The 15,053-nt window shown below is 49.8% G+C and overlaps 1 protein-coding gene across 4 annotated transcripts in view; it reads right to left on the bottom strand.

Moving 5' to 3' along the window:
* The window catches only part of LOC140429045 (nipped-B-like protein), an 817,118-nt gene that overhangs the window by 426,514 nt on the left and 375,551 nt on the right, over positions 1-15,053 (bottom strand). For all 4 annotated transcript variants that reach the window (XM_072515574.1, XM_072515576.1, XM_072515575.1 and 1 more), the window contains one exon: positions 10,595-10,666. In XM_072515574.1, the coding sequence (XP_072371675.1) occupies positions 10,595-10,666 (72 nt within the window). The remainder of the gene's footprint in view (positions 1-10,594; positions 10,667-15,053) is intronic.

Genomic DNA, 15,053 nt, shown 5'->3' with positions numbered 1-15,053 from the left:
ACCCCGATTGTCCAACAGTGAACACACTGCCTCCATCTACCCAGATTGTCCAACACTGAACGCACTGCTTCCATCTACCCAGATTGTCCAACACTGAACGCACTGCTTCCATCTACCCAGATTGTCCAACACTGAACGCACTGCCTCCATTTACCCCGATTGTCCAACACTGAACACACTGACTCCATCTACCCAGAGTGTCCAACACTGAACGCACTGCCTCCATCTACCCCGAATGTCCAACACTGAACGCACTGCCTCCATCTACCCAGAGTGTCCAACACTGAACGCACTGCCTCCATCTACCCCGATTGTCCAACACTGAACGCACTGCTTCCATCTACCCAGATTGTCCAACAGTGAACACACTGCCTCCGTCTACACAGATTGTCCAACACTGAACACACTGCCTCCGTCTACAGATTGTCCAACACTGAACGCACTGCCTCCGTCTACATAGATTGTCCAACACTGAACACACTGCCTCCATCTACCCAGATTGTCCAACACTGAACGCACTGCTTCCATCTACCCCGATTGTCCAACACTGAACACACTGCCTCCATCTACCCAGAGTGTCCAGCACTGAACGCACTGCTTCCATCTACCCCGAATGTCCAGCACTGAACACACTGCCTCCATCTACCCAGAGTGTCCAGCACTGAACGCACTGCCTCCATATACCCAGATTGTCCAACACTGAACGCACTGCTTCCATCTCCCCCGATTGTCCAACACTGAACACACTGCCTCCATCTACCCAGAGTGTCCAGCACTGAACGCACTGCCTCCATATACCCAGATTGTCCAACACTGAACGCACTGCCTCCATCTACCCCGATTGTCCAACACTGAACGCACTGCCTCCATCTACCCAGATTGTCCAACACTGAACGCACTGCCTCCATCTACCCAGATTGTCCAACACTGAACGCACTGCTTCCATCTCCCCCGATTGTCCAACACTGAACACACTGCCTCCATCTCCCAGAGTGCCCAGCACTGAACCAAATGCCTCCATATACCCAGATTGTCCAACACTGAACGCACTGCCTCCATCTACCCCGATTGTCCAACACTGAACGCACTGCCTCCATCTACCCAGATTGTCCAGCACTGAACACACTGCCTCCATCTACCCCGAATGTCCAACACTGAACGCACTGCTTCCATCTACCCAGATTGTCCAACACTGAACACACTGCCTCCATCTACCCCGATTGTCCAACACTGAACGCACTGCTTCCATCTACCCAGATTGTCCAACACTGAACACACTGCCTCCATCTACCCCGATTGTCCAACACTGAACGCACTGCTTCCATCTACCCAGATTGTCCAACACTGAACACACTGCCTCCATCTACCCCGATTGTCCAACACTGAACGCACTGCCTCCATCTACCCCGATTGTCCAACACTGAACGCACTGCTTCCATCTACCCAGATTGTCCAACACTGAACACACTGCCTCCATCTACCCAGATTGTCCAACACTGAACGCACTGCTTCCATCTACCCAGATTGTCCAACACTGAACACACTGCCTCCATCTACCCCAATTGTCCAACACCGAACGCTCTGCTTCCATCTACCCCGATTGACCAACACTGAACGCACTGCCTCCATCTACCCAGATTGTCCAACACTGAACACACTGCCTCCATCTACCCAGATTGTCGAACACTGAACGCACTGCCTCCATCTACCCAGATTGTCCAACACTGAACGCACTGCCTCCATCTACCCAGATTGTCCAACACTGAACGCACTGCCTCCATCTACCCCAATTGTCCAACACTGAACGCACTGCCTCCATTTACCCAGATTGTCCAACACTGAACGCACTGCCTCCATCTACCCCGATTGTCCAACACTGAACGCACTGCCTCCATCTACCCAGATTGTCCAACACTGAACACACTGCCTCCATCTACCCCGATTGTCCAACAGTGAACACACTGCCTCCGTCTACCCAGATTGTCCAACACTGAACGCACTGCCTCCATCTACCCAGATTGTCCAACACTGAACGCACTGCCTCCATCTACCCAGATTGTCCAACACTGAACGCACTGCCTCCATCTACCCCGATTGTCCAACAGTGAACACACTGCCTCCATCTACCCAGATTGTCGAACACTGAACGCACTGCCTCCATCTACCCAGAGTGTCCAACACTGAACACACTGCCTCCATCTACCCCGATTGTCCAACAGTGAACACACTGCCTCCATCTACCCAGATTGTCCAACACTGAACGCACTGCTTCCATCTACCCAGATTGTCCAACACTGAACGCACTGCTTCCATCTACCCAGATTGTCCAACACTGAACGCACTGCCTCCATTTACCCCGATTGTCCAACACTGAACACACTGACTCCATCTACCCAGAGTGTCCAACACTGAACGCACTGCCTCCATCTACCCCGAATGTCCAACACTGAACGCACTGCCTCCATCTACCCAGAGTGTCCAACACTGAACGCACTGCCTCCATCTACCCCGATTGTCCAACACTGAACGCACTGCTTCCATCTACCCAGATTGTCCAACAGTGAACACACTGCCTCCGTCTACACAGATTGTCCAACACTGAACACACTGCCTCCGTCTACAGATTGTCCAACACTGAACGCACTGCCTCCGTCTACATAGATTGTCCAACACTGAACACACTGCCTCCATCTACCCAGATTGTCCAACACTGAACGCACTGCTTCCATCTACCCCGATTGTCCAACACTGAACACACTGCCTCCATCTACCCAGAGTGTCCAGCACTGAACGCACTGCTTCCATCTACCCCGAATGTCCAGCACTGAACACACTGCCTCCATCTACCCAGAGTGTCCAGCACTGAACGCACTGCCTCCATATACCCAGATTGTCCAACACTGAACGCACTGCTTCCATCTCCCCCGATTGTCCAACACTGAACACACTGCCTCCATCTACCCAGAGTGTCCAGCACTGAACGCACTGCCTCCATATACCCAGATTGTCCAACACTGAACGCACTGCCTCCATCTACCCCGATTGTCCAACACTGAACGCACTGCCTCCATCTACCCAGATTGTCCAACACTGAACGCACTGCCTCCATCTACCCAGATTGTCCAACACTGAACGCACTGCTTCCATCTCCCCCGATTGTCCAACACTGAACACACTGCCTCCATCTCCCAGAGTGCCCAGCACTGAACCAAATGCCTCCATATACCCAGATTGTCCAACACTGAACGCACTGCCTCCATCTATTCCGATTGTCCAACACTGAACGCACTGCCTCCATCTACCCAGATTGTCCAGCACTGAACACACTGCCTCCATCTACCCCGAATGTCCAACACTGAACGCACTGCTTCCATCTACCCAGATTGTCCAACACTGAACACACTGCCTCCATCTACCCCGATTGTCCAACACTGAACGCACTGCTTCCATCTACCCAGATTGTCCAACACTGAACACACTGCCTCCATCTACCCCGATTGTCCAACACTGAACGCACTGCTTCCATCTACCCAGATTGTCCAACACTGAACACACTGCCTCCATCTACCCCGATTGTCCAACACTGAACGCACTGCCTCCATCTACCCCGATTGTCCAACACTGAACGCACTGCTTCCATCTACCCAGATTGTCCAACACTGAACACACTGCCTCCATCTACCCAGATTGTCCAACACTGAACGCACTGCTTCCATCTACCCAGATTGTCCAACACTGAACACACTGCCTCCATCTACCCCGATTGTCCAACACTGAACGCACTGCTTCCATCTACCCAGATTGTCCAACACTGAACACACTGCCTCCATCTACCCCGATTGTCCAACACTGAACGCACTGCCTCCATCTACCCCGATTGTCCAACACTGAACGCACTGCTTCCATCTACCCAGATTGTCCAACACTGAACACACTGCCTCCATCTACCCCGATTGTCCAACACTGAACGCACTGCTTCCATCTACCCAGATTGTCCAACACTGAACACACTGCCTCCATCTACCCCGATTGTCCAACACTGAACGCACTGCTTCCATCTACCCAGATTGTCCAACACTGAACACACTGCCTCCATCTACCCCGATTGTCCAACACTGAACGCACTGCCTCCATCTACCCCGATTGTCCAACACTGAACGCACTGCTTCCATCTACGCAGATTGTCCAACACTGAACGCACTGCCTCCATCTACCCCGATTGTCCAACACTGAACGCACTGCTTCCATCTACCCCGATTGTCGAACACTGAACGCACTGCCTCCATCTACCCTGAATGTCCAGCACTGAACGCACTGCCTCCATCTACCTTGAATGTCCAGCACTGAACGCACTGCCTCCATCTACCCTGAATGTCCAGCACTGAACACACTGCCTCCATCTACCCAGAGTGTCCAGCACTGAACGCACTGCCTCCATATACCCAGATTGTCCAACACTGAACACACTGCCTCCATCTACCCAGAGTGTCCAGCACTGAACGCACTGCCTCCATATACCCAGATTGTCCAACACTGAACGCACTGCCTCCATCTACCCCGATTGTCCAACACTGAACGCACTGCCTCCATCTACCCCGATTGTCCAACACTGAACGCACTGCCTCCATCTACCCAGAGTGTCCAGCACTGAACGCACTGCCTCCATCTACCCCGATTGTCCAACACTGAACACACTGCTTCCATCTACCCCGATTGTCGAACACTGAACACACTGCTTCCATCTACGCAGATTGTCCAACACTGAACGCACTGCCTCCATCTACCCCGATTGTCCAACACTGAACATACTGCCTCCATCTACCCCGAATGTCCAACACTGAACACACTGCTTCCATCTCCCCCGATTGTCCAACACTGAACACACTGCTTCCATCTACCCAGATTGTCCAACACTGAACGCACTGCCTCCATCTACCCCGATTGTCCAACACTGAACACACTGCCTCCGTCTACATAGATTGTCCAACACTGAACGCACTGCCTCCATCTACCCCGATTGTCCAACACTGAACGCACTGCCTCCATCTACCCAGATTGTCCAACACTGAACGCACTGCCTCCATCTACCCCGATTGTCCAACACTGAACGCACTGCCTCCATCTACCCCGATTGTCCAACAGTGAACACACTGCCTCCGTCTACACAGATTGTCCAACACTGAACACACTGCCTCCGTCTACAGATTGTCCAACACTGAACGCACTGCCTCCGTCTACATAGATTGTCCAACACTGAACGCACTGCCTCCATCTACCCAGATTGTCCAACACTGAACGCACTGCTTCCATCTCCCCCGATTGTCCAACACTGAACACACTGCCTCCATCTACCCAGAGTGTCCAGCACTGAACGCACTGCCTCCATATACCCAGATTGTCCAACACTGAACACACTGCCTCCATCTACCCAGATTGTCCAACACTGAACGCGCTGCCTCCATATACCCCGATTGTCCAACACTGAACGTACTGCTTCCATCTACCCCGATTGTCCAACACTGAACACACTGCCTCTATCTACCCCGATTGTCCAACACTGAACGCACTGCCTCCATCTACCCAGATTGTCCAACACGGAACGCACTGCCTCTATCTACCCCGATTGTCCAACACTGAACGCACTGCCTCTATCTACCCAGATTGTCCAACACTGAACGCACTGCCTCCATCTACCCAGATTGTCCAACACTGAACGCACTGCCTCCATCTACCCAGATTGTCCAACACTGAACACACTGCCTCCATCTACCCAGATTGTCCAACACTGAACGCACTGCCTCCATCTACCCAGATTGTCCAGCACTGAACGCACTGCCTCCATCTACCCAGATTGTCCAACACTGAACACACTGCCTCTATCTACCCCGATTGTCCAACACTGAACGCACTGCCTCCATCTACCCAGATTGTCCAACACGGAACGCACTGCCTCTATCTACCCCGATTGTCCAACACTGAACGCACTGCCTCTATCTACCCAGATTGTCCAACACTGAACGCACTGCCTCCATCTACCCAGATTGTCCAACACGGAACGCACTGCCTCTATCTACCCCGATTGTCCAACACTGAACGCACTGCCTCTATCTACCCAGATTGTCCAACACTGAACGCACTGCCTCCATCTACCCAGATTGTCCAACACTGAACACACTGCCTCCATCTACCCAGATTGTCCAACACTGAACGCACTGCCTCCATCTACCCCGATTGTCCAACACTGAACACACTGCCTCCATCTACCCAGAGTGTCCAACACTGAACACACTGCCTCCATCTAACCAGATTGTCCAACACTGAACGCACTGCCTCCATCTACCCAGATTGTCCAACACTGAACGCACTGCCTCCATCTACCCAGATTGTCCAACACTGAACACACTGCCTCCATCTACCCAGAGTGTCGAACACTGAACGCACTGCCTCTATCTACCCAGATTGTCCAACACTGAACGCACTGCCTCTATCTACCCAGATTGTCCAACACTGAACGCACTGCCTCCATCTACCCAGAGTGTCCAACACTGAACGCACTGCCTCCATCTACCCAGATTGTCCAACACTGAACGCACTGCCTCCATCTACCCAGATTGTCCAACACTGAACGCACTGCCTCCATCTACCCAGATTGTCCAACACTGAACACACTGCCTCCATCTACCCAGAGTGTCGAACACTGAACGCACTGCCTCTATCTACCCAGATTGTCCAACACTGAACGCACTGCCTCCATCTACCCAGAGTGTCCAACACTGAACGCACTGCCTCCATCTACCCCGATTGTCCAACACTGAACGCACTGCCTCCATCTACCCAGATTGTCCAACACTGAACGCACTGCCTCCATCTACCCAGATTGTCCAACACTGAACGCACTGCCTCCATCTACCCAGATTGTCCAACACTGAACGCACTGCCTCCATCTACCCAGATTGTCCAACACTGAACGCACTGCCTCCATCTACCCAGAGTGTCCAACACTGAACGCACTGCCTCCATATACCCAGATTGTCCAACACTGAACACACTGCCTCTATCTACCCCGATTGTCCAACACTGAACACACTGCCTCCATCTACCCAGATTGTCCAACACTGAACGCACTGCCTCCATCTACCCAGATTGTCCAACACTGAACACACTGCCTCCATCTACCCAGAGTGTCCAACACTGAACGCACTGCCTCCATATACCCAGATTGTCCAACACTGAACACACTGCCTCTATCTACCCCGATTGTCCAACACTGAACGCACTGCCTCCATCTATCCCGATTGTCCAACACTGAACGCACTGCCTCCATCTACCCAGATTCTCCAACACTGAACACACTGCCTCCATTTACCCAGATTGTCCAACACTGAACGCACTGCCTCCATCTACCCAGATTGACCAACACTGAACGCACTGCCTCCATCTACCCAGATTGTCCAACACGGAACGCACTGCCTCCATCTACCCCGATTGTCCAACACTGAACGCACTGCCTCCATCTACCCCGATTGACCAACACTGAACACACTGCCTCCATCTACCCAGAGTGTCCAACACTGAACGCACTGCCTCCATCTACCCCGATTGACCAACACTGAACACACTGCCTCCATCTACCCAGAGTGTCCAACACTGAACGCACTGCCTCCATATACCCAGATTGTCCAACACTGAACACACTGCCTCCATCTACCCAGATTGACCAACACTGAACGCACTGCCTCCATCTACCCAGATTGTCCAACACGGAACGCACTGCCTCCATCTACCCCGATTGTCCAACACTGAACGCACTGCCTCCATCTACCCCGATTGACCAACACTGAACACACTGCCTCCATCTACCCCGATTGACCAACACTGAACACACTGCCTCCATCTACCCAGAGTGTCCAACACTGAACGCACTGCCTCCATATACCCAGATTGTCCAACACTGAACACACTGCCTCCATATACCCAGATTGTCCAACACTGAACGCACTGCCTCCATCTACCCAGATTGTCCAACACTGAACGCACTGCCTCCATCTACCCAGATTGTCCAACACTGAACGCACTGCCTCCATCTACCCCGATTGTCCAACACTGAACACACGGCCTCCATTTACCCAGATTGTCCAACACTGAACACACTGCCTCCATTTACCCAGATTGTCCAACACTGAACACACGGCCTCCATTTACCCAGATTGTCCAACACTGAACGCACTGCCTCCATCTACCCAGATTGTCCAACACTGAACGCACTGCCTCCATCTACCCAGATTGTCCAACACTGAACACACTGCCTCCATCTACCCAGAGTGTCCAGCACTGAACACACTGCCTCCATCTAACCAGATTGTCCAACACTGAATGCACTGCCTCCATCTACCCAGAGTGTCCAGCACTGAACACACTGCCTCCATCTAACCAGATTGTCCAACACTGAACACACTGCCTCCATCTAACCAGATTGTCCAACACTGAACACACTGCCTCCATCTACGAGTGTCCAACACTGAACGCACTGCCTCCATCTACGAGTGTCCAACACTGAACGCACTGCTTCCATCTACCCAGATTGTCCAACACTGAACACACTGCCTCCATCTACCCAGATTGTCCAACACTGAACGCACTGCCTCCATCTACCCCGAGTGTCCAACACTGAACACACTGCCTCCATCTACGAGTGTCCAACACTGAACGCACTGCTTCCATCTACCCCGATTGTCCAACACTGAACACACTGCCTCCATCTAACCAGATTGTCCAACACGGAACGCACTGCCTCCATCTACCCAGATTGTCCAACACTGAACGCACTGCTTCCATCTCCCCCGATTGTCCAACACTGAACGCACTGCCTCCATTTACCCAGATAGTCCAACACTGAACGCACTGCCTCCATCTCCCCAGAGTGTCCAACACTGAACGCACTGCCTCCATATACCCAGATTGTCCAACACTGAACACACTGCCTCTATCTACCCCGATTGTCCAACACTGAACACACTGCCTCCATCTACCCAGATTGTCCAACACTGAACGCACTGCCTCCATCTACCCAGATTGTCCAACACTGAACGCACTGCCTCCATCTACCCCGATTGTCCAACACTGAACGCACTGCCTCCATTTACCCAGATAGTCCAACACTGAACGCACTGCCTCCATCTCCCCAGAGTGTCCAACACTGAACGCACTGCCTCCATATACCCAGATTGTCCAACACTGAACACACTGCCTCCATCTACCCAGATTGTCCAACACTGAACACACTGCCTCCATCTACCCAGATTGTCCAACACTGAACGCACTGCCTCCATCTACGAGTGTCCAACACTGAACGCACTGCCTCCATCTACGAGTGTCCAACACTGAACGCACTGCCTCCATCTACCCAGAGTGTCCAGCACTGAACACACTGCCTCCATCTAACCAGATTGTCCAACACTGAACACACTGCCTCCATCTACGAGTGTCCAACACTGAACACACTGCCTCCGTCTACGAGTGTCCAACACTGAACGCACTGCTTCCATCTACCCCGATTGTCCAACACGGAACGCACTGCCTCCATCTACCCAGATTGTCCAACACTGAACGCACTGCCTCCATCTACCCAGAGTGTCCAGCACTGAACACACTGCCTCCATCTAACCAGATTGTCCAACACTGAACACACTGCCTCCATCTACGAGTGTCCAACACTGAACGCACTGCCTCCGTCTACGAGTGTCCAACACTGAACGCACTGCTTCCATCTACCCCGATTGTCCAACACTGAACACACTGCCTCCATCTAACCAGATTGTCCAACACGGAACGCACTGCCTCCATCTACCCAGATTGTCCAACACTAAACGCACTGCCTCCATCTACCCAGAGTGTCCAACACTGAACACACTGCCTCCATCTACCCAGATTGTCCAACACTGAACGCACTGCCTCCATCTACCCAGAGTGTCCAACACTGAACACACTGCCTCCATCTACCCCGATTGTCCAACACTGAACACACTGCCTCCATCTAACCAGATTGTCCAACACGGAACGCACTGCCTCCATCTACCCAGATTGTCCAACACTGAACACACGGCCTCCATCTACGAGTGTCCAACACTGAACGCACTGCTTCTATCTACCCAGATTGTCCAACACTGAACGCACTGCCTCCATCTACCCCAATTGTCCAACACTGAACACACTGCTTCCATCTACCCCGATTGTCCAACACTGAACACACTGCTTCCATCTACCCAGATTGTCCAACACTGAACACACGGCCTCCATCTACGAGTGTCCAACACTGAACGCACTGCTTCCATCTACCCATAGTGTCCAGCACTGAACGCTCTGCTTCCATCTACCCAGATTGTCCAGCACTGAACACACTGCTTCCATCTACCCCAAATGTCCAACAGAAACCACCCTCGATGACCAGCTGCGAGGAAGAAGCAGGCCTTCAATTATAGGTGCTTAACCTGAACCAGGAACCCAACAATTAAATATTCAACATCATTTCTATTGCCCTTTAAACGTCTATCACACTCAAACCCATTGCCCAAAATATTTGTGGTGGTGGATTTACCTTCAGGTGTAAGTTTAGGTTCATAGGCTTTCCTTTTCTTTTGTTTTTCTCTTTTCCTCATCTTTCTGGCAACTGTAAATCAGATTGAATAAAGTTTAATAGTTAGCATTATTAATTTTGGCTTGTTCAAATAACAAGGTTGTTACAATGAATAAAATACAAAATCTAATGAAAATGACGCATTGAGTATACAATCCAGAGTGAAACGACAGTATTGAGTGATCAGAAATGCACAGTACACTGGAAGCAAAGCACACAACCACCAAACAGGACATAAATGTATCCCGAATCTCACATATGCTGTGGCGCAGGAGGCCACCTCGTCTGTTAATGGCTCTCCGAATTAGCAACCCATCAAGCACAATTTTTCTGCCATCTCCCTGTAATAGTGAATATTCTCTCCTTTCAAATAACAATCCAATTCCCTTTTGAATGCTTCAATTGAAGCTGCCTCCACCACACTCACAGGCAGAGCATTCCAGGCCCTAACCATTCACACCATGGAAAAGTTCATTTTCCAAAAATTCTTTGGACTCTGGAATGGTTGCTACAGATTGGAGGGTAGCTAATGTAACCCCGCTATTCAAAAAGGGAGGCATAGAGAAAACAGGAACTATAGGCCAGTGAGCCTAACGTCGGCAGTAGGGAAATTCCTAAAGTCCATTTTCATAACACAACATTTGAAAAGCAGTGGTATAATCAGACAAAGTCAGCATGGATTTACAAAAGGAAAATCAAGCTTGACAAAGCTTTTTGTTGTATAGATTTGGAGTACCCAATTCAATTTTCCAATTAAGGGGCAATTTAGTGTGGCCAATCTACCTCCCCTGCACATCTTTGGGTTGTGGGGGCGAAAACTCCACACGGACAGTGACCTAGAGCCAGGATCGAACCTGGGACCTCGGCGCCGAGAGACAGCAGTGCTAACCACTGTGCCACCGTGCTGCCCTTTGCTTGAAAAATCCAACAGAATTCTTTGAAGATGTCACTAGTAGAGTTGACTGGGGAGAACCAGTGGATGGGGTTTATTTACATTTCAAAAGGCTTTCAACAAGGTCTCACAAAGCAGATTAAAATGTAAAGTTAAAGCACATGCGATTCTGGGTAATGTCTTGAGACGGATAGAAAGCTGGTTAGCAGACAGGAACCAAAAGGTTCGAATAAGTAGGTCATTTTCTGATTGGCAGGCAGTGACTAGTGGCGGTACGCAGGAATCTGTGCTCGGACCCCAACACTTCACATCATATATTATTGTTTTGGATGAGGGAACTAAATGTATTATTTCCAAATCTGCAGTTGCTACAAAGTTGGGTGGGAGGGTGAGCTGTGAGGAGGATGCAGAGATGCTTCAGCGGGATTTGGACAGGCTGGGTGAGTGGGTACATGCATGGCAGATGTAATGTGGATCAATGTGAGGTATCCGCTTGGGTAGCAAAAATAGGAAGGCAGATTATTTGAATGGGTATAAATTGAGAGAGGTGGATACTCAGCGAGACCTTGGTTTCCCTGTGCATCAGTCACCGTAAGTAAGCGCACAGGTACAGTATATAGATACAAAGATACATAGTTATAGGAGCAGGAGGAGGCCTTTTGGCCCTTCAAGCCTGCTCCGCCATTCATCACCATCATGGCTGATCATCCAACTCAATAGCCTAATCCTGCTTTCTCCCCACATCCTTTGATTCCATTCTCCCCAAGTGCTATATCCAGCCGCCTCTTGAATATATTCAAAGTTTAAGCAGCAACTACTTCCTGTGGTAATGAATTCCACAGGCTCACCACTCTCTGGGTGAAGAAATGTCCCCTTATCTCTGTCTGAAATGGTTTACCCCGAATCCTCAGACTGTGACCCCTGGTGGAATTGCGGATAGCGATGAGGACTGTCTGAGGATACAGCAGGATTTAGATTGTCTGGAGACTTGGGCGGAGAGATGGCAGATGGAGTTTAATCCGGACAAATGTGAGGTAATGCATTTTGGAAGGGCTAATGCAGGTAGGGAATATACAGTGAATGGTAGAACCCTCAAGGGTATTGAAAGTCAAAGAGATCTAGGAGTACAGGTCCACAGGTCATTGAAAGGGGCAACACAGGTGGAGAATGTAGTCAAGAAGGCATACGGCATGCTTGCCTTCATTGGCCGGGGCATTGAGTATAAGAATTGGCAAGTCATGTTGCAGCTGTATAGAACCTTAGTTAGGCCACACTTGGAGTATAGTGTTCAATTCTGGTCGCCACACTACCAGAAGGATGTGGAGGCTTTAGAGAGGGTGCAGAAGAGATTTACCAGAATGTTGCCTGGTATGGAGGGCATTAGCTATGAGGAGCGGTTGAATAAACTCGGTTTGTTCTCACTGGAACGAAGGAGGTTGAGGGGAGACCTGATAGAGGTCTACAAAATTATGAGGGGCATAGACAGAGTGGATAGTCAGAGGCTTTTCCCCAGGGTAGAGGGGTCAATTACTAGGGGGCATAGGTTTAAGGTGAGAGGGGCAAGGTTTAGAGTAGATGTACGAGGCAAGTTTTTTACGCAGAGGGTAGTGGGTGCCTGGAACTCGCTACCGGAGGAGGTAGTGGAAGCAGGGACGATAGGGACATTTAAGGGGCATCTTGACAAATATATGAATAGGATGGGAATAGAAGGATACGGACCCAGGAAGTGTAGAAGATTGTAGTTTAGTCGGGCAGTATGGTCGGCACGGGCTTGGAGGGCCGAAGGGCCTGTTCCTGTGCTGTACATTTCTTTGTTCTTTGTTCTTTGGTTCTGGACACACCTATTATTGGTAACATCTTCCCTGTCCAGTCGTCAGAATTTTATAAGTCTCTATGAGATCCCCCCTCATTCTTCTGAACTCCAGCGAGAACAATCCCAACTTCGTCAATCTCTCCTCATGACAGTCCCGCCATCCCTGGAATCAGTCTGGTAAACCTTTGCTGCACTCCCTCGAGAGCAAGAACATCCTTCCTCCGAGAAGGAGACCAAAAACGCACACAATTCTCCAGGTGTGGCCTCACCAAGGCCCTGTATAATTGCAGCAACACATCCCTGCCTCTATACTCAAAACCTCTTGCAATGAAGGCCAACATACCATTAGCCTTCTTTACCGCCTGCTTCAGTGAATGGTGCACAAGGACACCCAGGTCCCGCTGCACACTCCCTCCCAATTTACAACCATTCAGGTAGTAATCTGCCTTCCCATTTTTTGCTTCCAAACTGAATAACCTCACACTTATCCAAGTTATACTGCATCTGCCATTGGTTTGCCCACTCACCCAACCTGTCCAGATCATGCTGTAGGATCCCTGCATCCTTGTCACAATTCACCCTCCCACCTAATTTGGTATCACCTGCAAACTTTGATATGTTACATTTTGTTCACTCATCCAAATCATTAATATATATTGTGAATAGCTGGGGTCCCAGCACCGATCCCTGTGGTACCCCACTAGTTACTGCCCGCCAATTTGAAAAGGACCCATTAATCCCTACTCTTTGTTTCCTCTCTGCCAATCGGTTTTCTATCCACCTCAATACATTTCCCCAATCCCATGCGCTTAAATTTTGCACAATAATCTCTTATGTAATGGAACCTACGAGGGAACAAGCGGTCCTAGATCTGGTCCTGTGCAATGAGACAGGATTGATTCAGGATCTCATAGTTAGGGATCCTCTCGGAAGGAGCGATCACAATATGATGGAATTTAAAATACAGATGGAGGGTGAGAAGGTAAAATCAAACACTAGTGTTTTGTGCTTAAACAAAGGAGATTACAATGGGATGAGAGAAGAACTAGCTAAGGTAGACTGGGAGCAAAGACTTTATAGTGAAACAGTTGAGAAACAGTGGAGAACCTTCCAAGTAATTTTTCACAGTGCTCAGCAAAGGTTTATACCAACAAAAAGGAAGGGCGGTAAAAAGAGGGAAAATCGACCGTGGATATCTAAGGAAATAAGGGAGAGTATCAAATTGAAGGAAAAAACATACAAAGTAGCAAAGATCAGTGGGAGACTAGAGGACTGGGAAATCTTTAGGGGGCAACAGAAAGCTACTAAAAAAGCTATAAAGAAGAGTAAGATAGATTGAGAGTAAACTTGCTCAGAATATAAAAACAGATAGTGAAAGTTTCTACAAATATATAAAACAAAAAAGAGTGGCTACGGTAAATATTGGTCCTTTAGAGGATAGAACATAGAACATAGAACAATACAGCGCAGTACAGGCCCTTCGGCCCACGATGTTGCACCGAAACAAAAGCCATCTAACCTACACTATGCCATTATCATCCATATGTTTATCCAATAAACTTTTAAATGCCCTCAATGTTGGCGAGTTCACTACTGTAGCAGGTAGGGCATTCCACGGCCTCACTACTCTTTGCGTAAAGAACCTACCTCTGACCTCTGTCCTATATCTATTACCCCTCAGTTTAAAGTTATGTCCCCTCGTGCCAGCCATATCC

This window comes from Scyliorhinus torazame, chromosome 9 (assembly GCF_047496885.1).
Source record: "Scyliorhinus torazame isolate Kashiwa2021f chromosome 9, sScyTor2.1, whole genome shotgun sequence".
Lineage (NCBI taxonomy): Eukaryota > Metazoa > Chordata > Chondrichthyes > Carcharhiniformes > Scyliorhinidae > Scyliorhinus > Scyliorhinus torazame.
This window is presented reverse-complemented; position numbering and strand designations above follow the sequence as displayed.